The 24,094-nt window shown below is 41.6% G+C and overlaps 1 protein-coding gene across 2 annotated transcripts in view; it reads right to left on the bottom strand.

The window, feature by feature from the left end:
* Window positions 1-24,094, bottom strand: part of SH2B2 (SH2B adaptor protein 2) — a 68,697-nt gene that overhangs the window by 19,778 nt on the left and 24,825 nt on the right. For both annotated transcript variants that reach the window (XM_072138164.1, XM_072138163.1), the window contains exon 2: window positions 11,850-12,727. In XM_072138164.1, the coding sequence (XP_071994265.1) occupies window positions 11,850-12,701 (852 nt within the window). In that variant the 5' untranslated portion in view covers window positions 12,702-12,727. The remainder of the gene's footprint in view (window positions 1-11,849; window positions 12,728-24,094) is intronic.

A 24,094-nucleotide genomic window follows, 5' to 3' on the forward strand; every position in this document is an offset into this window, starting at 1 on the left:
ATAGCTCCACTCCTGACCATGGGTAGCGCTATACTAAGCTTCATTCATCTCTATACAGAAAAGTTGCAATACCAGCACAAACCATAGTCTGGCGTGGCACTGTTTTAGGAAGAAAGCAGTCATGTTTTCAACACCTGACAACCCCTTTAAGCTTCTCATAAACATCAGAGAGCAAATTGGCAATAATCAGAAAGAACAATGTATTTGTGTGTAGCCAAGTTTAGGTTGTCAGCAGATCCCAATGGATCCAAAGACAAAACTCCTGTATCAGTAAATGTTTTATGAAAGCCCCTAAAATCCTGAGTAAATGTGATCTGTTTAGGTAACTGTATCCTCATCAGCATCAGACAGCTGGGAAGCCGGCAGTGAAGTTGTAATTGGCTAACAAATCATTCAGCGCAATCTAAAATGTCTGGATCTGCGCAATTTATGTTTCCACATATGTCACCACATGTGTCATTTATATGATCATTAAAGACCAGACATGATACATGCAACTGGAACAAAAGGTCTCTTATTCAGACAAAAAGGAAGATATTCATGAAGACTTCGCAAAAGGTAGATGCAAATCAGGGCAAAATAACGTGGGGGGGGGGGGGGGGGTATACAGGTCTCCGGGGAACAACTCATTGTATGAGAAGGTGCGAGTGGCATCTGCAATGCAAAATAGTCGGCGTCTCTCCCAAGTAAGAGCACAAGGCATTAGGTATGTAAATGTCATGTCTACTGCGGGGGACATTCACAGCCGCCTATGACACAGCGCTGCACTAATAGCTGCTGGCGAGGACTCATACATAATTCACACATGTTATGCTGAAGTCTGTGTTATACTCCCAGCCTTAGGCACATCCCGCATTTCCTTCCCAATTATCCCCTATTACAATGTCTTATACTTCAATAACGCATGTTGGCACGGATTATTAGAACGTTACCGCTCTATAATACATTATAGCCAGTTACATGTGTCAGAGTAGTTAGGAGATCACTACTAGAATATATCAGGCTTGTGGTGTAACATTATCAAGGGCAATGACTTAACAGACTTGATTTTACTGCTGGATATTGAACAAGGGAAACTGTACAGTTTAATAATGTATCATGACTTCTAGACGATCTTCCTAAATCTTGTAACAGAACTTATAAAATGGGTTGTACAATTGACAATTCTAAGTGTCTGACTGAGGGGTGAGGGTTGGGTTATCCCACTCTTGGGACCAGCAGTAATCATGAGAAAGGAAGACCATGGGGACCCCAAAAGGCTTCTTATGTATGAGTGATAATTCACGTCCATGGGACTTCCAGGACAAATATCGTCTACAAAAGTGAAAGAGAAATGGTTGAGCACATAGCAGGGAATTATTTTTATTATTGGTGACATACAAGTGCTTCTCAATAAATTAGGTGCAGTCAATGGAGGAAGCCACAGCACTTGTGGAGTTAAAATCTAAGTGTGTTTATTTTAATCCAGGCATCAAGAATCTTTATCAAGAAGCTTCATGAATTCTTGATGAATCGAAACGTTGTATATTGATGCCTGGATTAAAATAAAGACACTTGGATTTTAACTCCATGGGTGCTGTGGCTTCCTCCATTGAATGCACTTGATTATGGGTTCCGGCACCTGAACCTTCAGCTGCGAGCATCGACTTAGCGATCCACTATCATTCAACACAAATTGGATTGATGTCTTCCTCTCTCTTTATCTCAATAAATTATAATATTAGCAAAAAGTTTTTTTTTCAGTAATTCAATGCAATTCAATTGTCTTTGGGTCAGGCGTGGCTTGACACTTAGAATGCGACACTTGTAGCCCATGTCTGTGTGTGGTGGCTCTTGAAGCACTGACTCCAGTAGGGCTTTTTCTACCACACTTTTTTTCCTTCAACTCAACCTTCCATTTATATGCTGTGATACAGCACTCAGTAAACAGCCAGCTTCTTATCAATAACCTTTGTGGCTTACCCTGCTTGTGGAGTGTGTCAATGACTGCCTTCTGGACATCAGTCAAGTCAGCAGTCTTCCCCGATGATTGGCATAGACTATACATAAATACATGTGCAAACTGGTTGCATATGTATCTATGAAGTGCCTGCGCTAGTATTGTGTTGCGGCTGCAGTATGCACAGGATAGGGCAGTGATTGTGAGCCATTTAGAGACCGAGTGCCCAAACTACAACCAAAATCCACTTATTTATTGTAAAGTGCCAGCATGGAATTTTAAGCAGTAACTTACTGCTACCTGTTCTTCCACATCTTTCAATCATATCGGCCCCCTGAGGTCACCGAAACAGTTAAAAGAAGAAGGGCAAATTCTGATTCTCGTTGTAGCTTCTCTCCAGGGTCTATCTGTAGAGGAAGAATGGTGGGTCCAGCAGAAAGAACACTACAACTATAGAACACTATAAGAAGGTAAGCCTTGGAATTTATACAAGCTCCCCATAAAAAAAACCCTGAGGGTGCAGTCACATGTTGCAGTTAAAACTGCATCACAATCAGCTTTGAGGTGGTTTTAGGTGCAGTTTTGTCAATTTAACAGGTGAAAGACATGAACTGAACAAGTGAATCTGATTTAGAAGGGGAAACCTGCTCCACAAATGTCATTCACCTGTTCAGTTCATGTCTTTCACCTGTTAATCTGACGAAATTGCACCTAAAACCACCTCAAAGCTGATTGTGATGTAGTTTTAACTGCAACGTGTGACCGCATCCTTAATGAAGAGTGCCGTAAAAGGAACATGCGATCATTTACCCTGTTTGGAGAGGGGTCTCAGTCTGAGTCCTCTATTTCCGGGGAGGGTATTTGCTCTATAACCTCTGGGATAGCTGGCATGGCTTTAATAAAGTAACCAGAAAATCTATAATATACTGCAATAAAGTAGTGTAATACCATAGTATAAAATGTAAACGTGTCATTTGGATCACACGATAAAAGCCGTAAAAAACAAAGCCTGTAAGAAAATGGTGTAATTGCGTTAGTGTGTTGCACCCGTGGGTAGTGTGTGGTTATAGTCAAAATCAGAAAGCAATGACGCTAAATTTCGATCCCAAAACTTGACGGAAAGCTAATGCTGTAGAAGGAGAAGATGGATTATTGGCATGATAAAACCTTACAGTACATTGTATTATTTGCAATACAAATCCATCAATATAACTTCTAGTTCTGTTTATTTTTCCCGAAAACATGAGTATGAGGCTCTCAAGCACGTCCATCTAATCTATTATAGTGCGGGGGCAGGTGGTGTTTTAGGGGAGCCAGATGGCAAATTAGTTAAATAAATGCAGGACAGAAATGAGGAATGACCCCAAATTCCCAAGAGTCCGAGGACACATTTCCTCCACACAACAAAGGATGGAGCATATTGCAAGTGAGAGGTCATTCACTCCTAAACCTTACATGTACTTTGGCTAATGACAAGAACAAAGACAAGACTATTAAAATGTATCCAGAGAAGTCAGCTAGTAACCACAATGAAGCCCATTACATCAATAAGCTCCAGGAGCCTACGTGATCAATAGGCTCTAGGTCAGTACTTGTAATGTTCAGCCCATGTCTCATTGTGTCTGAAAGATTTCTACACATGTATTTGCACCAGTTTTCTGACAAATAAACTATGAAAATCTAGGGAAATCCCTATATTTATTAATCTTTTTCTCTATATTTCGTATTAGAAATTTTTTTTTCCAAAACAGAACATATGACCTTGCAAAGTCTTGGGGTTGTTAAGAGTATAAAAGAATTTAAGGGAGGATTTTCAGATGCAGTTTTTGAAGTGAAAAGTAGGAATGGATCATAATCGTTGAGAACAAAGAATGGAGTGAAGATACTCCTCTTAGTTTTACTCCACTTTTAGTTCTGAAACAGTACGGTGGACAATACGACCAAATTGATGACTGTATTGCCCGTTGAAGCGAATGTGGCTGTGCTCTACCCGTATTTAAAAAATATAGTACAGGCAGCACACATCCGTAAAAACGTTCATGTGCAAGGGGCCGTAGACAGAATGAAGATCAGTTAAAAAGAGCATCACTTAGGCCGGTGCCACACGCACCGCTTTGTCTGCGTTTGAAAACTCTTCAGCGTTTCTACGGAAACACCTGCGATTGGGAACAAGCCTCCGGTGTTTTGCATTAAATTAACGCAAAACACCGGCAGCTTGTTCCCGATCACAGGCGTTTCCATAGAAACGCCGACGCAATCGGGCCGCGGCCCGCCCCGTTAGGCGCGGCTTTGTCTGCGTTTTCAAACGCAGACAAAGTGGTGCGTGTGGCACCGGCCTCACTCAGGAGGACCAGTTCTGTTCTGCATTGTAGATATCCTTTTAATTTGAATGTATAATATGCAATGCTAAATGTATCCTGTGGGGGCGCTAAAGATTATCCTTCAAATAAACCTTGATTGTTCTACCAGTGGGACTCCCAAAAATCAGCTTATTGGCCCAGATTTATTAAAGCTCTTTGCGCCAGTTTTCTGTCGGACTTTGCACAATCTTTTTGGTGTAAACTGCTTGCACGTGTATTAAAGGAGCTTCTGCACCACATATGTGTCGCAGCTGCACTATTCCTGCTGTAACACAAACTTCTGCACTAAAAGGGGCATTCCGATGCATGCCCAATGTTGCATGAATTTTGTTGCATGCCCAATGTTAAAGGTGCATCAAAAAAAAAAAAATGCTGTACTCTCTCGGGGCAGTGCAGGGAGCTCCAGATTCATGAAGAATGTGCGGCACAATTGCTGAATCTGGCGCACACCGCACTATTTTTAAAAAATGTGGGCCATTGTCTTTTAGTGGAGAATTTCTAAAGCAGAGAAATCCTATACTCAGTTTGTGAGTACCGAATATACTCAAGTATAAGCCGAGTCTTTCAGCACAAAAAATGTGCTGAAAACCCCAAACTCAGCTTGTACTTGAGTCTAAAAAAAAGTTAATGGGGCTCATTTACTAAGGGTCCGCGGACCGCACTTTTGTCAGATATTCTGTTGTTTTCCAATTTGCGCTGCATTTAGCAGGGGATTCTGTCACACGCAATCGTATTTTGGCGCAGCGGTGCCGGCTTTCATGGGGGGGCGGGCTGTCTGATGATCTGACTGATTCGGACTAAGCGCGGGATTTAACTTTCAAATTTTGTCGCAAGACATGCACTGACATGCACCAGGGGAAAGCGACACAGGGGACATGCGGGGAAAGCGACACATGCAGGATATCGGGCGCACGATCTACGTGAATCGTGACACAGTGCATGATTGTTGGACATTCTGGATGGGGGATCGCGACATGGACGGGTAAGTAAATGTGCTCCAATAAGCACTCAAAGGTGAGTATTGACTTTTTTGTGACAAATGCATTTCCCACCCTAGGCTTATACTCAAGTCAATAGGTTTTAACAAGTGTTTTGGACAGTATGACACATTTTAACTTATTGAAGGAAGTGGGAGGGGGACTTCACAAAAAGGTAAGGTGGGACAAACTGTAAACACGTTAGAGGTCTAGTCCTCCATCCTTGTCCCCTTCTTGACCGTCAGCAGCCCTGCTGTTTGTGATTAAGTAGCCGGAGGGTCATGTGATGATAACATCATCACAGGTCCTTTAGCCGGCAGGCTGTATTTCTGTATAGAAATAAGGCTGCTATAGTGACCCCTGAAGCAAGACCTTAAATGATGACATTCAAGAGAGTGTGCGTAATGCGATTTGAGGCAAAAACATGATAAAATTGTGGCTCCAATGGCTTTAGGCGACCCCTGTGTCTTGGTCGGTCGACCCCCGCCGGGGTCGCGACCCACAGGTTGAGAACCGCAGTTCTATCCTAAAAAATAGCTTTTCAAGCAACTTTTCAGGACTTCTGGTATTTGGTATCTGGTAAAAAAAATCTAAGCGTATGTCACAGACACATACATGTCGCATTACAGATACACATACATCTCACCATATCTCTTGTTCATCACTGATACATCCCACTGCATAGTAAATCAATGAATGAAAGGTTTTTTCCACCCCTTATTTTCACTGGATGTACAAACAGAATATACAAGTAGCTTCTCCTGGCATCAGCTGCTCCCCTCACAGCCCTACACTTTGTTTTGTGGTTGTGCTAATTGATCTGGGTGGGAGTATCATGAATTCAATGGCAGCCTTAACAAAAGCAGACACCGTGAGAGAAGCTACTACACCGAGTACAGAGCTGGTTAAGTCAGACCATTAGGAGAATCACGTGGGGTTTTGTCCAGGGGATTCATTAATGTTATAGCTCAGACTCTGTTTCGCAGATCAGAGATATTTTAGGAGAGTGAATCAAATTCATCACTAGACATTTATGTAGTTATTAAATCGCAGCAAATTGTGATTACACATAGGAACGCTAGGCACAGCAATAGGAAAAGATCATGTAGACGTGTTATGGGACATCCAAGGATTTACTAAAACAGAATTATGTTCAGAAGTCTGCATCTAGACCAATGGTAAACAATCAATCTGAGGGCGAAAACGCACAACCGTGAAAAACCGACTGTGGGCTGCTGTTTTCTTAGAATGGCCGGCAAACTTGTTTTTTTCCCCCCTCTTTTCTGCAACATTTTAACGTAATTGCGCTGAAAATTTTGCGACTTTTACACCCATTTTGCAGTGTTCTCTGCGACAGAGCTTTACACTGTTGCATCTTAGAAATCCAGCTGCACAAAAGTAGTAAAAAGTCACAATTTTGTGCAAGTTTTCAAAAACTCCAACAGACTTACATCCTATTAAACACTAAGATAATTCACGCAAGTCCAAAGCCTAAAAATTCAGTTTTCATTTAGTTTTGAAACGCATTTCTACAGCTGATGAGAGGTGATTTGCCTAATTACATTACTGTTAACATCTGCGTTTACAAAACACATAGTAAACGTGATGTTAACATGACGTTAGCATATACGTTTGGTTAACAAATGCGTTAGCATGAGCATTTGTAAACACATGCATTAACATGATGTTAACACATATGTTGATATCGTCTTTACATTGTGTTTTGTAAATGCTAATGTTAACGTTAATGTAAATAGGTAAATCACCTCTCCTCAGTTGTTGTAGTACATTTCAAAACGCAATGAAAATGCAACTAAACGCAACGCATGACCGCACCCTGAGGGCGTTTTGAGCGCGTTTTTGGTCGTTTTTAAGCAGTCCGTTTTTTGAAAACGCATCCGTTTTCGACAGGTTTGACCAATTATCTTAATTCAAACCTTTCAAAAACGCCACGTGTGCCATCACCCTGAATGTTAAACTTTTTAATGGATCGATTGTGTAACTGATACATTAAAAAGTAGAGCATGTCCTGGTTATGACGTTCTTTCACATATCACTCATTGGGGGTCATTTATCTTAGGGCGGTGGCACATGTGGCGTTTTGGCTGCGTTTGCAAACGCAGACCAAGCTGCACCCACCAGGGCGTTTTCTTTGCATTAAATTAGCGCAAAACACCGGCGGCTCGATACCGATCGCAGGCGTTTCCATAGAAACGCCAATGCGATCAGGCCGAGGCCCGCCCCTGTGGGTGCGGCTTGGTCAGCGTTTACAATCGCAGTCAAAACGGCACGTGTGCCTCCATCCTTAGGATTTTCTGTTATATTTGCAACTTTTTGTGGCACATTTATATCTGTGCTGCAACATTTACGAATTTTCCACTCGCCTAGCAAAGTTAACCGGCAAGAATCTTTCAGTGTTGAACCTGATATCTTTAAAATTAAGATGTGGAAGTATGAAAAAGTTGCCAGGCGAGAAACATACGCACAAATATCCGGACTGAAGATAAATGACCCCCTTAGGCTACAGTTTCTGAGGATCTGTGGAAAACAGATGCAAATCAGCCTTGTAAAACTGAAGAGAACGTTAGTTTTTCACGGCAGAGATTTCACACATTTTTTTACGGTAGTCTCAGTCTTTTTAATTGCTTATTATAAATGTTTTCTTTTGTTGGTGAATCTACAATTATATCAGGGGTTTTTTTTTTTAGATTTTTCCTACAGTGTTCAACACTTGGGGTAAATAAAGTATAGCTTGGATCATAGCAGAAACACCAATCCCCTAAATTGTCCTTTAAAATATCTTCTTTTCGTTAGGGGTTAATAGGTTTCAATTTTTTTTTAACCTATTGCCTGCAGACCTCGGCGTCCCCATTAGGCTTCTCAGCTGCCTTGTTACAATGCTGGAACCCTACTGGCAGCCTAAACAGCAGTAAAGGCTTATGGCTGCGGGGAAAGTAAAGACTGAATGTTGTGTAAATTAAAGAGAACCTACCACCACGAATCTACCTATAAAGGTAGATCGGGTGGTAGGTGGATGTAAGGGACATGAGGATAGCTCTTTTTAGAGCTAATCCTCACGTCCCCGCTAACGTTATGTAGACTTTATTCCCCTAATATGTAAATTTAGTTATGCGGCTACTGGGGCGTGGAGTAGCCGGGCACGAGGCTACACAGCGCTGCTACTCCACGCCCCAGTAGCCACATTACTCCTCCTACCCGGTTGCGTGCGGCGCGCAGCTCCTCGTAGCTGCGCGCCCTCGTCCGTCATGATGGCATGCGCAGAACGCCGGCCGACGGCTGAGCAGTCCCAGCTCCGAGGCCGGAGCTACTGCGCATGCGCAGTAGCCGGCTTGTTGGACGAGGGCGCGCAGCTACCAGGAGCTGCGCGCCGCAAGCAACCGGGTAGGAGGAGTAATGTGGCTACTGGGGCGTGGAGTAGCCGCGCTGTGTAGCCTCGTGCCGGCTACTCCACGCCCCAGTAGCCGCATAACGAAATCTACATATTAGGGGAATAAAGTGTACCTAAAGTTAGCGGGGACGTGAGGATTAGCTCTAAAAAGAGCTATCCTCACGTCCCTTACATCCACCTACCACCCGATCTACCTTTATAGGTAGATTCGTGGTGGTAGGTTCCCTTTAAGTATATGATAAGGATACGTTCAGACAGAAGCATTCTTACGTATCCTGCTATATGCTCATACAGTGCCATACATAGTCCTGTTCCTTCCCTGCCCCCTTTAAGTGAGAGGAGTGAACATCGGCGGCAGCAAGTGATTGGCTGCTGCCGATGTTCAGGGTGTTTCCCTAGTGATGTAATTGTCCTCATATGGACAGTTACATCACTAGGGATTTCCCTGAGTGTAAGCACAGCAGAGGCCAGGGATAGATGCAATACTTTGTATTTGTCTCCCACAGCCCCTAATGGCCTCCGCTAAGGATGGAAAGTCGTTGCTTGCTGCATCTTTCCATCCTGTGAATGTAGCCTGGATATGACAGCTAAGGATGCATTCAAACTTTATTTTAGTAATATGTAAATTTACTGCAGAGGTGACTGTGGGGTGGAGCAGCCTTAGGGTGATGGCCCACGCAGCGTTTTGAACGTGTTTTCAGCCCGTTTTTAAGCGGTCTGTCAAAAAACGCATGTGCTTTTTGAAAATGCATGCGTCTGCGGATAATTTACATATTACTAGTTTTTAACAAGTTAGGTTAGATTCCAGGATTATTAAATTACAGGTTAGGGCAGAGGCATGCAGGAGGAATATAAAATCAGATCTACTTCTGATGGTAGATTCCATCTTAGGAGCAGGTGAATCACATGTATTTATGCTTTCCTAGTATAATCTCATGTTGTGATGCAGATTTAGGGCACATTCACATAAATGAATGTTCGGCGTCATGGAGAGGCGCACGGTGCGGTAACACAGGGAAAGATAGACATGTCCTATCTTTTCCCGGTGTACGGAGCGGTACGGTGCAGCACATGTGCTCTGTACCACTCCATGCCCCCATTGCCGGCCTGTGGGGGACGTATTTACACCCACAAGCTTGCGGCCATATTTTTGGCCACCAACGGTTGTGTGAATGCGTCCGTAACTGCACCTTATGAACACAACCCAAGTCTTGAAGCACAAGACAATTTGCACAACAGGCTTTTTTTTTCACTCCAAATAAAATATTTTGCTTCTAGTTTTTCTACTGTAGTTGATAATGTATTGTACAAAGTTTTGAAAATCTGTATTTTCGCCACTTCACATGGTTCAGCTGTAATAATTTGCTAATTATTTAGCGTATTATGAGACTAATCTCAGTGTTCTACTACAGCTTGTGTAGGAGGGCCACATATATCCAACAGCTGGACAAAGCCCCCTTGGCTTTATAATATTCCAGATTTTGTGCCAGGATGGACAAATGCTCTGAAGGAAATGGATGTTCAGTGCCAGCGCAATATTGTTTCCCAGGTTTCCCAGGCAATTTTATGATATTTAGGGTGTATAGATCAGCATCATGTGGCCCTATAACTTTCTACAACAGGGTAGTATATTGTGCATATTGAGGGATGTGCTAAAACCTCACCAGAAAACAAACAAAAGCAAGAATCAAAGCAGGTAGAGATGTTTCAGGAAATGAGGGCTGAATGCAAATCCTGTAGGAGAATAAGGGCCTACATCGGGTTTTTGGTATATACTGCGCTTACCCATTGACATATACTGGCAGATGGAGGTAGTTGTTGTCTCCGTCTGACCAGTATATGACGTATACTATGAAAAAGACAGGATGGAAAGACGTAGCACAGCTTTCCATCCTGCTGGAGGCATCATACACTCAGTGGAGGCAATAGAAGGGGAGTGGAAGCAACATATTGGCTCCAGTTATGGGGATGACATATCCCCCTGTATAAGTATACAGTGGGAAACGTCTGTGCCATATGTTGTGAGGACACGTCAGGCCAATTCCAGACATGTCCTCACATCAAAACTGAATGAAATCGGACAAGAGCATCAGGGTTTCTTCTTAAATAGGGTTACGAAAATAACAAATGTGCTATACTACTCTCTAGTGTTCAAGGTCGCACCTCCCTCTGGTGTAACTGTTGGTGCTGAGTTGCCTCTGTATAGAAACAGTGGCCAGCAGTGACGGGAGGCGCTATGCTCAGCCGAAGTGTCAGAAAGGGGACCTATTTAAGAAAAGCCCAATTACAGAAACCTCTTTAAGAGTCTAATAGACTGTGACATTTTCAGGCCAAATTTAAAGTGTCCCCATCAATTATGCTATCAACCCACCTACATACAAGCAAATGTAGCACAAAAGATACAACGTTATCAGCAGCACATAGTCCTGTGTACACAGGGATATGCTGCCAAAAATACGAGCAGCTGAATGACTGCGGAGTGATCGCTTGTACATCAAAAGGTACCGGGAAGCTGTTTATCTTCCTTGGGAACCAAGGAATCCTTATACCAGTCCTTTTATCCTCCTGACATCTGCAGCCTAACACACACATGACATAGCTGACCAGACCTGTCTGGTTTGGCCTACTGTAAATTAGTTTAATGTGTAAACAAAAGATCCAAAAGGGGTTGCATCACATTTATCAAGGGTTTTAGACAATATTACGACTCTTACAAAGAGGCATGTCTTGATGGGAAATGGGACGTTGTGTAAGCTGCACCAAAACTTATGTGAACAATTAAAAATTGTGGTGCATTTTGCTGGTGGAAACTAAACCCACAAATAGGAGGTCATGTAGTCTAGACGGTCTTAAATTTTATCCAGGATAAATCTGGCACAGGTCTGTATTACTTAGCACTGTCGTATGTTTGGACACTATCGTCTTCTTGCTCTGTACATGGTGAATCGTTGAAGAACTTCTTGGTGCTCCCCCACCATATCGATATTAATGGTCTATCTTGAGTATAGCACCCCCAAAGTAACCTACACCCTAAGTGTGATGGCCTATTTGATCTACCACGATCTATGCCGATCTTCTGACCGGTCTCAGTCACACAGCCTGTTCTCCCCAGTCATACTGTACCTTTTGTGAGAGAATGACAATCATTCACAAGCAAGTCTTACCTTAGGCGGCACATAGAATTCAAGGAGAAATCTTTCTCCCTCCATCTTCACGGCTTTCCTCAAAAGCAACCGACATTTTTGCCACTGAGAGCTGCCGACACAATTGGTGTCATCGGCAACCATGTACCGGAGAGTTCCTTCTCTCTGAATATCGACAGCATCTATCTTAGCCGCCTGCATTTTTGACAGTCGTAATTTGTGAGTCCATTTTTCCCTTGGCTCTACTTGTTCCTTGATGCCTGATGTGCAATGTTCCCGTTCTGACCGCTTTAATGTTCCATTGTCTATGCCAGGTTCTGGAGAGGACTTTCTATGCCACATCTCCTTCATGCCATCCACCACACACAAACTCATATTCCTCAATGAGAAACCCTTTTTAAATTTTGGCTTGGAGCTCCCATGTACTGAAACATCTTCAGAGCTTCGTGAGTGTCCGTAGGATGACACCTTATGAGCCCTGGCTTGAGTCCGACTTAAATATTTATTCGTCATAGTATTCTCCATGCTGTCTAATGACTCTGTGGAGGTTTCCTCTTTCCTGGAGACAAAATCTCTTGCTAAAGGCACCTGGCAGTTTTGTAGTCCTACAAAGGGTACAATGTTATACTTTGTGGGGGAATCTGATACATATACCCTGCTAACCTCAAAATTGAAGAAATCTAAAAAATTTGCAGCAAAATGGTGGGAAAATGAGGTCTCTGCTCCCGGAGCATTATAATGAGGGTTCTCCTTTAAAAACTGGCAGAATTTCTGAGCAAAGTCCACTGCAGCGGCCTGTGCATGAAGCTCACAAAACTCCTTCCAGTCCGGAAGCTGGGAGGAAGAGTCTTGATTAAGTGCATCACCATTCATGGCTGTTCCATTCCTCTCTAAGAAATCTGCAAGGCAAGATGAAGAAAAATTACACATTGATAAAGAAAATCTAAAAAGCATTTTGTTTTTCATGCAGTTTTTTCTGCATTTTTCACTTGCAGTGCGCTTAAAATCCACACGAAAAAGTCTCATGATTGCGGTCTGTGTGGTCAGAGTGCAATGCGTTTTTTAAGCCTCTCCATAAACTTGTATGGGCCGCATGTTGTGCGGGTCGCAAGCTGAACATGCTGATTTTAAAAATGCCTTTGTCAGCATTCTGAATCATTTCACTACTTTATAAAGCTTTATTTCATATTACCTGGCTCCGTGCCAGCAGATTGAGAGAAGTCTCCAGAGGGGGGAAGCAAGTGCTGCATACTGTGTCTCAGTCTCCTCAATGCATTCTTCCTCTCCTCCACATTCATCCAGCTCCCTCCCCTCTTGCTGTCATGTGAATTGAGCAGTCAGAGGAGGGGAGGAGAGAAGGAATGCATGAGGAGACTGAGACACAGGCATACAGGCCCTCTGCCTCACCCACCTCCCAAAAGACTCTCCACAAGCTGCTTGCAGGAAGCTAGGTAATGTGAAATAAAGTTTTCTAAAGTAATGAAATGATTCTGAATGCGGAATGCATTTTTAAAATCAGAATACGATAGGCTATTGGAACCTGACATCAGCTAAAAATGATATTTCTGGTGCCTGGTGACAAATATTAAAAGCACAACTAAAGCTTTGAAGCCATTTTTATTTCAGAAATAGTGCAGGTGATGTTCAACTTAATAAATCATCTTCTCTGTCCATATTTATGCTCCTTTATTCTTCTGTAGTGAGCAGTGCATCTAAAATCCTGTACAAAGCATAGACAGAAGAGAAACAGACTCTTCTTAGACGTAGAGAATATTTTACTTGGTGATTTATTAGGATATTCTGTAAATAGTTAAAAGGGAATGTGTTACCAAGATTTACCTACCCAAACTAACTGCTATGTTCTATAGGGCTAAGCCCACACACACCACTCATGCCCTTGTTTTATTGTTCAGCTGCTGCTTCCATGCCAAAATGTCAATATAATATGCAAAAGTGCTAAAGTGCTTTGTGGGTGTTAGCTAAAGTGCTTTGTGGGTGCTAGCAGAGCACCTCAGGGCTCTTGAACCACGTCTTGGTGGACCATGGAGTGATGTCGAAAGTACTTTAGCCTTATTTGCATATTTCTAAGGTTAACTTTCGGCACGGAAGGAAAATTGTGGCGATGGATTTCCTTTGTCATTAGGCACTTTATCTCTTAGCTGTCATTGGATACAAGGCAGAAAACTGATTTACACAAACTGTTTAAATAAGGAAGAAAGGCAGTGGAAAAAGAAGGAGACAGGAACATATTTATTAAAAAAAGTTTACTATTATCTGATCCCTGATTTTTGCAATTTTGTTCAAAAAATTTTGTTACGCACATATGCCAGGAGAGGTGACAGGTTCCGTTTGATCCATAACATAACATAAAATCTTATGAAATATTATGGGGCGCTTGGGTATCCATCCCTAATAAACTTCTAAGCCTTCCTAATGGTGGCTGCTCTACTTGAAAACGCACATTACTAACACAATATTACCGTAACTACATAAAACAAATTCTATTTCCTGTATAGTAACATCACATTAACAGTATGCTATAAACTATTCCATGTTCATTTCCTTTTGCTATATTAACAATGAATCTCTTAATTGGCTCTAAAAAGAATTTCAGCAGCAATGTACATGGTGTGAACTGAACTGAAGCAATAATAAGCAAAACGACATTTCCTCGCCAGCTTTGGGCAACCTATGTGAATCGCATTTATTTTAAATCGCTGTAAATATTAGCAGGATGACCTGCAGCAATGGCATAGAGAATACTGTCAAGAACTGTTCATCTCAATTTCTACAACAGATTCAGTGGGTTCAAGAAGTAGCAGACATCATCTGCATTTTATAAATATTTCACTTGACCAAGATTTGCCTTCCAAAGCACCCGAAATAAAAAAAAAAAAACATTATTTATTTTCCTATTTAATATTTATGAACTGACTATTTTGGACCAAACTAAGAACTTATTTAAAAAAAAAAAAAATAAAATATGTATTTGAAATTTAAAAGTAAGATTCCTTCAATTGTATCCTTGTCTATAGGTTATGGGAATGGTAAATCAATTCTTTTATTAAATCATTTATGCAAAGAGGTATTGGCTTATTGAAATCACACAAATGTTGACAATAAAAATCAACAAAAGAACCTTCGCTATAATGCCTCTATTCCTTATCACTGTACCCAGGGTCGGGAAGTAAGACTTTGCCAATTAAGCCACCTTGTAGGCGTGTGGAGAATTATAGCCATTAATGCTCCACAAGGGGATTCTGGGAAATATGCAATTTTTCCAGGATTGGACAAAGAAAACAGTGCCTTGATAGTTACCTTGTAACATCAAGCATGACTTTAATTGAAATCAACTACAAAACATTAAAAATAAAAAAACCTTGTAAATAGCTTAGTGATGGTCAGCGCGGGGATCGAGGGGAAGAGGAGCGGAGGTGAGTATTTATAGGTTTTTAATGCTTTGTACATGGTCGAATTCCATTAAAGTTATGCTTGATGTTAAAGGGGCTGCCTCACAAGATGGCTGTCAAGGCATTGTTTTCTTTGTCCCACCCTGTAAAAATTATTTGCATATTTCCCAGAATCCCCTAAGAACCATCAATGGCTGTAAGTCTCCACATGCCTGGATAAGATATACTGGTTTGGCTTTAATCCTGCATCATGTCATTAGGCTTCCTGAAAGTCATGCTTGATGTTAAGAGGGCTGCTTTACAAGGTTACACAGTTAAAGAGGTATTGTTTTCCCTGTCCCATCCTTGAAAATGTATTTGCATATTTCCCTATATCCAGGATCACTAGAAAGCAGTGAAAGCAGTAGTAGGCAGACTGCAGTGCTTTACATGAATTACTTCTTCATTGAGCACAAACATGCTGGCAATACAAGATCACATGTGTAAAGTCATATACAGAGATCTAATAGGAGTATATTACTTGTATATTGGATTAGAGATTTCAAGGGCTAAAAAAAAAAACTGCCGATCTTTTGGCTGGTGAATGGTAGAAGGTGGAAGTGCTTAGCCAAGGGGATATGGTAAGGTTTTGTCTCAAGACACACACAGGGTGTAGTTTGTGAAATTTTAAATGATCAATCCAACAAATAAAACACATACAGTAGATGTGTCAGGTGGTCATAAATACAGAAACAATATTTAATACTTAAAAAAAAAAGACGTAAAAACATAAAAAGCACACCAAGCATGTGCCAGAATATTAATGAAATGAAACGATCAAAGCACATTTTATACTTTTTTCAGGAAGATCATTAAAACTTTTTTGCACTCGACATACTGGTGTGGTCTTTGACTCTTTCCCTAGTTCATGATCTGATTTCTGGAAGCTTTCAGAATCTATTTAGTGGATGGAATAATATGCATAGACAGAAAGTCTGCCCTATGGCTTATCAAATGCAGATAGGTCAATCCATCCACTGGAGACTGAGGGCTCGAAATTATAATTCCCATGTGCTGCTTAAATTCAATAGGCGATAGGAGCCTGGGAGAATCAACAGAGGTGACAATCTTACTTAATATAGAGTCACCCTTTAAGTGCTGCGGTTGCATTCCACTTTGGCATTTAAAAGGTTAACCTCCATTGAGGAGTATGACCTGTAACCAGTGACCCTACATTGGGGCTTGCTGTTCCTACTGTGTCTTTCCCTGTGCACTTGTTCAATAAAATGTTTTTGATCCATAAAAGGCTAATATTTGCAATTGGCACCTATCGTTATAAGTGGTGGGTGCTGTAGATCACAGTGGTCACCTGACCTGTATATGGAGAGGGCTCATCTTCTGTTCCCTCTCCACACAGCCTTAATGCCACTGTGGCATACTATCAAAGCGCCTATCTTTGAGGAGTTAAATAGGAACAAAGCTGCAGTCCCTGGTGGCAGCCACTACACAGAAAATGGAGTTAGACTTCCAATTATGTACTCGTTTGATTCTTGCACCGACTAATCGTTTTGATATTGATGATCTATTTATGACTGGACTAGCAGTGTTGTATAGAGACAAATATCTTTAAAGGGCACCTACCACCAGTATGAAGGATAGTATGCAAATGAGCCTGTGGGGCTCCAAGCTCCACGAGCGTTAATGGAGCCTGGAGCCCCTCAGGCTCATTTGCATAGTCTTTCATCCTGGTGGTAGATGCCCATCAAGAAGTTCTTTCTTGGACTGCTACTTAAAAATTGCAATCTTCAACAACTCCTTTAACAGTTGAGTATAGACCTTTTTCCCATTTAATTTGTCGCTATTTTTTATTACCGGTTAAAAGCATATAATTCATGACATTGTACACGCAGAAGGATAAATCAACCAATGAAAGGTTATATGAATTACAGTATAATAAGTACGAATGATTATTTCTAGATCATCTCTTTTTTAGTCCCATGAATCATAATTTGGCAAGAAATAATGTAATACTGCAATCCAAGAAAGTATTTCTTTGACAGATGGTATTTATACTACATCAGCAACCCACCACCCCCTTACTTCCCCAATCCTGTCAATGCCCAGTGAAGAACTGGAAACTGGAAATAACCCAGCAAGCAGTATGGCACAGAGTCTCTGTAAACAAGAACGCCGGAGACAATAAAACCAAGCCTACAATATGGCACCATACAACACAATGGTGACCCTCCTGCGGTGCGGTCTGATCGTGGCAATCAGTAGGGCACAGGAAAGGCTTGTTTTCTTGCGCTCCATCAAATTAAGTTTCTTCATGGCTGAGAACAGGAATCGGGAGTTGTCCAAGGTCAGTATTCTATAAAACATTGGGAATTATTCCAAAACAAACAATTGGGTGAAAAGCTAAACTACTTCTCCCGGTCATTTATTGGATATACAACAGAACTTGGCTAATCCGCCACTCATTAACCTGGATTTCCCACTAATACTCTATGTATTCCATATTGAGTCTTGACATGACCCCCATTTTCTACTGAATCTTAAATGTCACTGAACCTTACATTGACTGATATAGTTAGAGAAAGTTTTGTATATAAACATTTGAAAATCTTATCAGGGTGAAAGTCCAAAAACAACCAATGAACTTTATTAAAAATGTCTCCCAGGACTGCTCACAGATGTACTATAAAACAAGAAGTCCTTGCAGTTTATCACTAGTCCATGTAAGCATTATGGATGTTATAACATAGATGAATACTACTATGTGTTACACACCATTCTACTGTGTGCACTACTCCCGATTCACAGGCTGGTGACCTCTGCCTCATGGCCTAGGTGCAGCTTGGTCCCAATCCAGTGTATAGTGGTGAGCTCCAACACTAAACCAACTTTTATACAATGTATGAAGGCGCACTTGTTAGGAGCACTGCAGAAAACTTCGTTAGGTCAATTTTACATATGGTATTTGAATTGCATTTTGAAGCGCAATTCAAAGCAACAGAGAGGGGCTTGGCCCAATCACATTTTCGACTGAAATGTTTCTCATCAGGGAACATGAGATACTTGTTAGCAATCAAATGTGTTTCAGTGAAAACGCATTTTTGATCAGGCCACGCCCTTTCCGATTGCGCTGAAATTATGTTTCAAAATGCAATTCAAGCGCCATGTGTGAACATGGCCGTTAGATCCTCTTACTTGATCCTTCCAGACTTTCCTGCAGGCAAACCTTAGATCTCTAGGCAAAACTTAGCTCACCTGCTGCTGATCAGTGACTTATTTTAGGCGCCCCGACCCTGAAATCCAAACAGGAAAATCCGTAGACAATGACATTCCCTAAACTTTGCACCTCAAGTAATAAAGAACCAATTTTTATAATATTTAGATAACAGGATAGCTGTTTTAATCTTATTGGTGCAGTGAGTTTTTATCCATGACCAGCATGCTGCAGAGCAGAAGCTCAACAGCTAAATATATAGGCCCAGATTTAATAAAGCCCCTGCACCAGTAATTTGTCTGACTTCGCACATTCTTTTTAGTGCAAACTGCTTGCACATGTATTTAAAGGTAACCTACCACCACATATCTATCTATAAGACGTGAGGATAGCTCTTTTAAGGACTAATCCTCCCGTTCCCGCAAGCTTTTGCTAACTTTTATTTGTTCCTTCTACCAAAAAGATTTTTGGTAAACCACTATGGGGGCCGTGAACTGGCCACAAATATTGCAGCCAGATATGCATGGAGACTAAAAACTGATTAAGGCTATATTCAAACGAATGTATGGGGGATGTATATATATGGCCGATGTACACTCACCGGCCACTTTATTAGGTACACCTGTCCAACTGCTCGTTAACACTTAATTTCTAATCAGCCAATCACATGGCGGCAACTCAGTGCATTTAGGCATGTAGACATGGTCAAGACAATCTCCTGCAGTTGAAACCGAGCATCAGTATGGGGAAGAAAGGTGATTTGAGTGACTTTGAATGTGGCATGGTTGTTGGTGCCAGAAGGGCTGGTCTGAGTATTTCAGAAACTGCTGATCTACTGGGATTTTCACGCACAACCATCTCTAGGGTTTACAGAGAATGGTCCGAAAAAGAAAAAACATCCAGTGAGCGGCAGTTCTGTGGGCGGAAATGCCTTGTTGATGCCAGAGGTCAGAGGAGAATGGGCAGACTGGTTCGAGCTGATAGAAAGGCAACAGTGACTCAAATCGCCACCCGTTACAACCAAGGTAGGCAGAAGAGCATCTCTGAACGCACAGTACGTCGAACTTTGAGGCAGCTGGGCTACAGCAGCAGAAGACCACACCGGGTGCCACTCCTTTCAGCTAAGAACAGGAAACTGAGGCTACAATTTGCACAAGCTCATCGAAATTGGACAGTAGAAGAATGGAAAAACGTTGCCTGGTCTGATGAGTCTCGATTTCTGCTGCGACATTCGGATGGTAGGGTCAGAATTTGGCGTCAACAACATGAAAGCATGGATCCATCCTGCCTTGTATCAACAGTTCAGGCTGGTGGTGGTGGTGTCATGGTGAGGGGAATATTTTCTTGGCACTCTTTGGGCCCCTTGGTACCAATTGAGCATCGTTGCAACGCCACAGCCTACCTGAGTATTGTTGCTGACCATGTCCATCCCTTTATGACCACAATGTACCCAACAGTTCTGAAGGCAAAAGGGGGTCCAACCCGTTACTAGCATGGTGTACCTAATAAAGTGGCCGGTGAGTGTATATACGGCGTACATACATCTTCCATACATGGCAATGGTTGCACGGCCGGAATACAGCGCCGCGCGCCATATATTACTAAGGAGAGGGGCGGAGGTGAGCGCCGCTTACCCCCTCCTCCTCTCCCCAGCAGCCTTAATCTAATGGAAAAATGACCCATTATATTAATGGGCTTCTGCCCAGTGGTTTCAACAACCCGATGTATGTGCTGACTGCCCCTGCAGCGAAAAAGATAGAACAAGACCTATGCCCGCCCAAGTTTTAGGCAGGAGCAGTCCTTTTCTATTGAGATCATTGGCGTGATCGATAACAGACGGGCTTCAAACAAGGGATCATAACCCCTTATTTGTGGCCCGCAAGTAGCACACGTTCAGGTGTAAGTGGCCTAAATGTAATCCATGAATAAATAACCCAAAATAAAAAAAGATATATCGTTCTACTTGATAGGGTCTCTTTAACTCTATCCTGGCTATACAGTATACAGGCGGTTCCCTACTTAAGAACACCCGACCTACAGACGACCCCTAGTTACAAATGGACCTCAGGATGTTGGTAATTTACTGTACTTTAGCCTTGGGCTACAATAAACAGTTATAACAGTTATGAAAGGCGTCTGCAATTAAGATTTACTGGTAATCCTGGTTCTTATGACAATCCAACATTTTTAAAATCCAATTGTCCAAATTTTAGCTGAGGTTACAATTATAAAATATACAGTTCCGACTTACCTATAAATTCAACTTAAGAACAAACCTACAGAACCTATCTTGTATTGAATCCGGGAACTGCCTGTTTATGGATGCTATGCTGCTTCTTGGGCATAGAGCCCTTTTCATGGCACCACAGTTTCGTGCGAGTTTTTGGACAGTAACCATGCATCACAATAAAGCCTGAGATGACTCTGGCCAATGAAGCTCTGGGGGGAAACTTTCGGTGGTTTGCACTCCAGTTGTGTGTTTGGCATGAAGGCCGTGTGCTCATCTTTTATTCAATATTTACTGCTCTGCACATGGCCGCGTCTCATCAGCGGCCCCTAGCAATGCCACTTCACAGTCCCTTAAATGTAAATGTAACACTATACCCCTGTTTCATGGGAAGCTTCTGGTTTTGAAATTTATGTTGCAAACCGGAGGATTGATGCTCGAACATTCCTGGGCTTCAAACAAGACATCTTTTTAAGTAAATTTTTTTTCCACAGTGTTGCAATTACATATTCATCTAGCACGGATTTCTAATGTCTTGCCTTTGCCGACTGATCTGGAGAAAGATCAATATCTTTTATTGATTTCTTTAGAAAACAGCATTAAATATTTACAGCATGTACATTTTTCTGCCTCATAAATTTCATATTGTTAGAGGGAAAAAAAAAATCAAGAGCATATGAACTATAATCATATTACAGGACAATCTATGTACAGGATGGACATTTTATTTAGAATCTTATGATAAGCTCCACTGCACAATACGAATGGTTAAAAGTCTTACAATGGTTACAATAGGTCTACAACAATTAGAATCATCATGTATATATAAACCTAAAAGCTTAAGGTAAAACATAATAGTTCTGTGGATGATAGAGACAGTAAAGGTCAAAGAACTGCAGTGTTGCCTATGGCCATCAGAGTAAAGCTGTGATTTCACAAGTTAAGGTCGGAAAACCAGCGACTGGTTGGTTGCTATCGGCTAAATAAGGTTTTTCACCTTGTAAATTGAAAATGATTTAACAGTGGATGTGGAAAATGAATTGGCTGAATAAAATAAGAATTTGAAAATGCTGAAATATAAAGAAAAGGAGAAGATAAAAGAGAAACAATTATATATATATATATTGTGGGAGATTTGGCCCGGTAGAGACCGTGGTAGCGGGGTGCTGTGATTCAGTTCACGACAGTGACACCAAAGTACAGTCCAAAACAGGTCTCGCCTGTGTTTATTTCAGCAGGAACAAAATAAATCAGCCTTCACATTCAGGCATCAAAAACAAAATAATATCCTACCCGTCAGGGTGCTAACTAAACAATGGTTCTCTGACTCACCACTAACAAAACACTTTTGTTGCTCCAGGCACAGAGGTCAGGGCTGTGTGCTCTCCAGCCTCCTTCCAGAGCGACCACACTCTCAGCTCTGCTAGGCTTTATGCAGGCCGATTAGGCTGTTACCACCACCTGTGTCCAAGGTGCTGGACAACACAACCTCAGCACTAAGGCCTTGCATAATAGCAAAACCTAGGGGAAACATACCGCCCATCCACAGTTAACCCCTTCAGTGTCTCACAATATATAAATATATATATATATATATATATAATGGGGTGATAACAGATATAACAGATGGGCCGTGTATATATGTATTACTAGGGGTTGTATATATATATATATATATATATATATATATATATATCAGTACAGCCAAAAAGTTCGGGCACACCTCCTCATTCAAAAGAGTTTTCTGTATTTTCATGACTATAAAAATTGTAGATTCACACTGAAGGCATCAAAACTATGAATTAACACATATGGAATTATATACTTAACAAAAAGTGTAAAAAACAACTGAAAATATATCTTATATTCCAGGTTCTTCAAAGTTTTTTGCTTTGATTACTGCTTTGCACACTCTTGGCATTTTCTTGATGAGCTTCAAGAGGTAGTCACCAGAAAAGGTTTTCACATCACAGGTGCCCTGTCAAGTTTAATAAGTGGGATTTTTTTGCCTTATAAATGGGGTTAGGACCATCAGATGTGTTGTGCAGAACTCAGGTGGATAGTTCTACTGAATAGACTGTTACAATTTGTATTATGGCTAAAAAAAAGCAGCTAAGTAAAGAAAAAAGAGTGCCCATCATTACCATTAAATGCTGGTCAGTCAGTCCGAAAAATTGGGAAAACTTTGAAAGTGTCCCCAAGTGCAGTTGCAAAAACCATCAAGTGCTACAAAGAAACTGGCTCACATGAGGACCACCCCAGGAAAGGAAGACCAAGAGTCACCTCTGCCGCAGAGTCACCAGCCTCAGAAATCACAGGTTACCAGCAGCTCAGATTACAGACCAGGTCACTGCCACAGAGGTCTAGCACATCTCTACAACAACTGGTAAGAGGAGACTGTGTGCAGCAACCTTCATGGTAAAATAGCTGCTAGGAATCCACTGCTAAGGACCGGCAACAAGCAGAAGGGACTTGTTTAGGCAACCAATCACAGCTCAGCTTTCATTTTTCCAGTGCTCATGAATATTTTAAAGAGTAGCTGTGATTGGTTGGGCAAATAGAAATATTCTGAAATATTCTGACTTAGAAATATTCTGACTTTCAGACAGCTTGATAAATCTGCCCCTACCTGCCTGAGAAGATCTACTGTCAAAATCAAGCTTGGTAAAACAGGGACACTTATTCATAGATCCAGGCACTGTTACTGTGGTAATCTTCTGATATTTGTTATCCAAGTCCTGCTTCCTTCTAAAATCAACTTGTACTAATGAGCCCCTCTGTGCTGGAGATTCACATACCATTACAGTGTGCAAGGAGCACCTGAAACTGCTGAAACTCCCTCCTCTACAGTGAGATTGCATCAGGCACAGGGAAGGGGAAAGTGCTGAGGGAGCAGGAAGGGTGGGGGGACAGCACAGAGGGGCTCTGGTAACAACACCAGGAGATGTTCAGGCTCATAAGCATAAATTAAAGTTGTTTAGGAAGGAAGGAGGCCATGGATAATGAATATAAGAAGATTGCCACAGTCACGGTGCCTGTATCTATGATTAAGTGTCTCGGGTTTATCATCTTTGATGGAAGGTTTCCTTTAAATGAGGGAAAGGTAAAAAGTCAGGAATCACTAAAACTAGTGGATCAGTAGATCTAATATGTAGACATAGCGGGCTGGATAGAATGGTATAGGAAGACATGCTCAGATGAAACAGATGGGAAGAATGATGAAGTGGAAGAGAAAGCAGCTGAATGCTTCTTAAATTACAATACTGGACCAAAGGAAACCTGTTCTCTGTTGTCTATAAAAAAATGTTAAACTTGGCCGTCAGCTTTCATTTTTACAGTTGTTTGCTTTAACATTAATCATCCAAGAAGTTTTCCGCAGAATGCACAGGCATGGAATGATCCTAGCCCGAGGTAGATAAGT

Source organism: Engystomops pustulosus, chromosome 2 (assembly GCF_040894005.1).
Source record: "Engystomops pustulosus chromosome 2, aEngPut4.maternal, whole genome shotgun sequence".
NCBI classification, from domain to species: domain Eukaryota; kingdom Metazoa; phylum Chordata; class Amphibia; order Anura; family Leptodactylidae; genus Engystomops; species Engystomops pustulosus.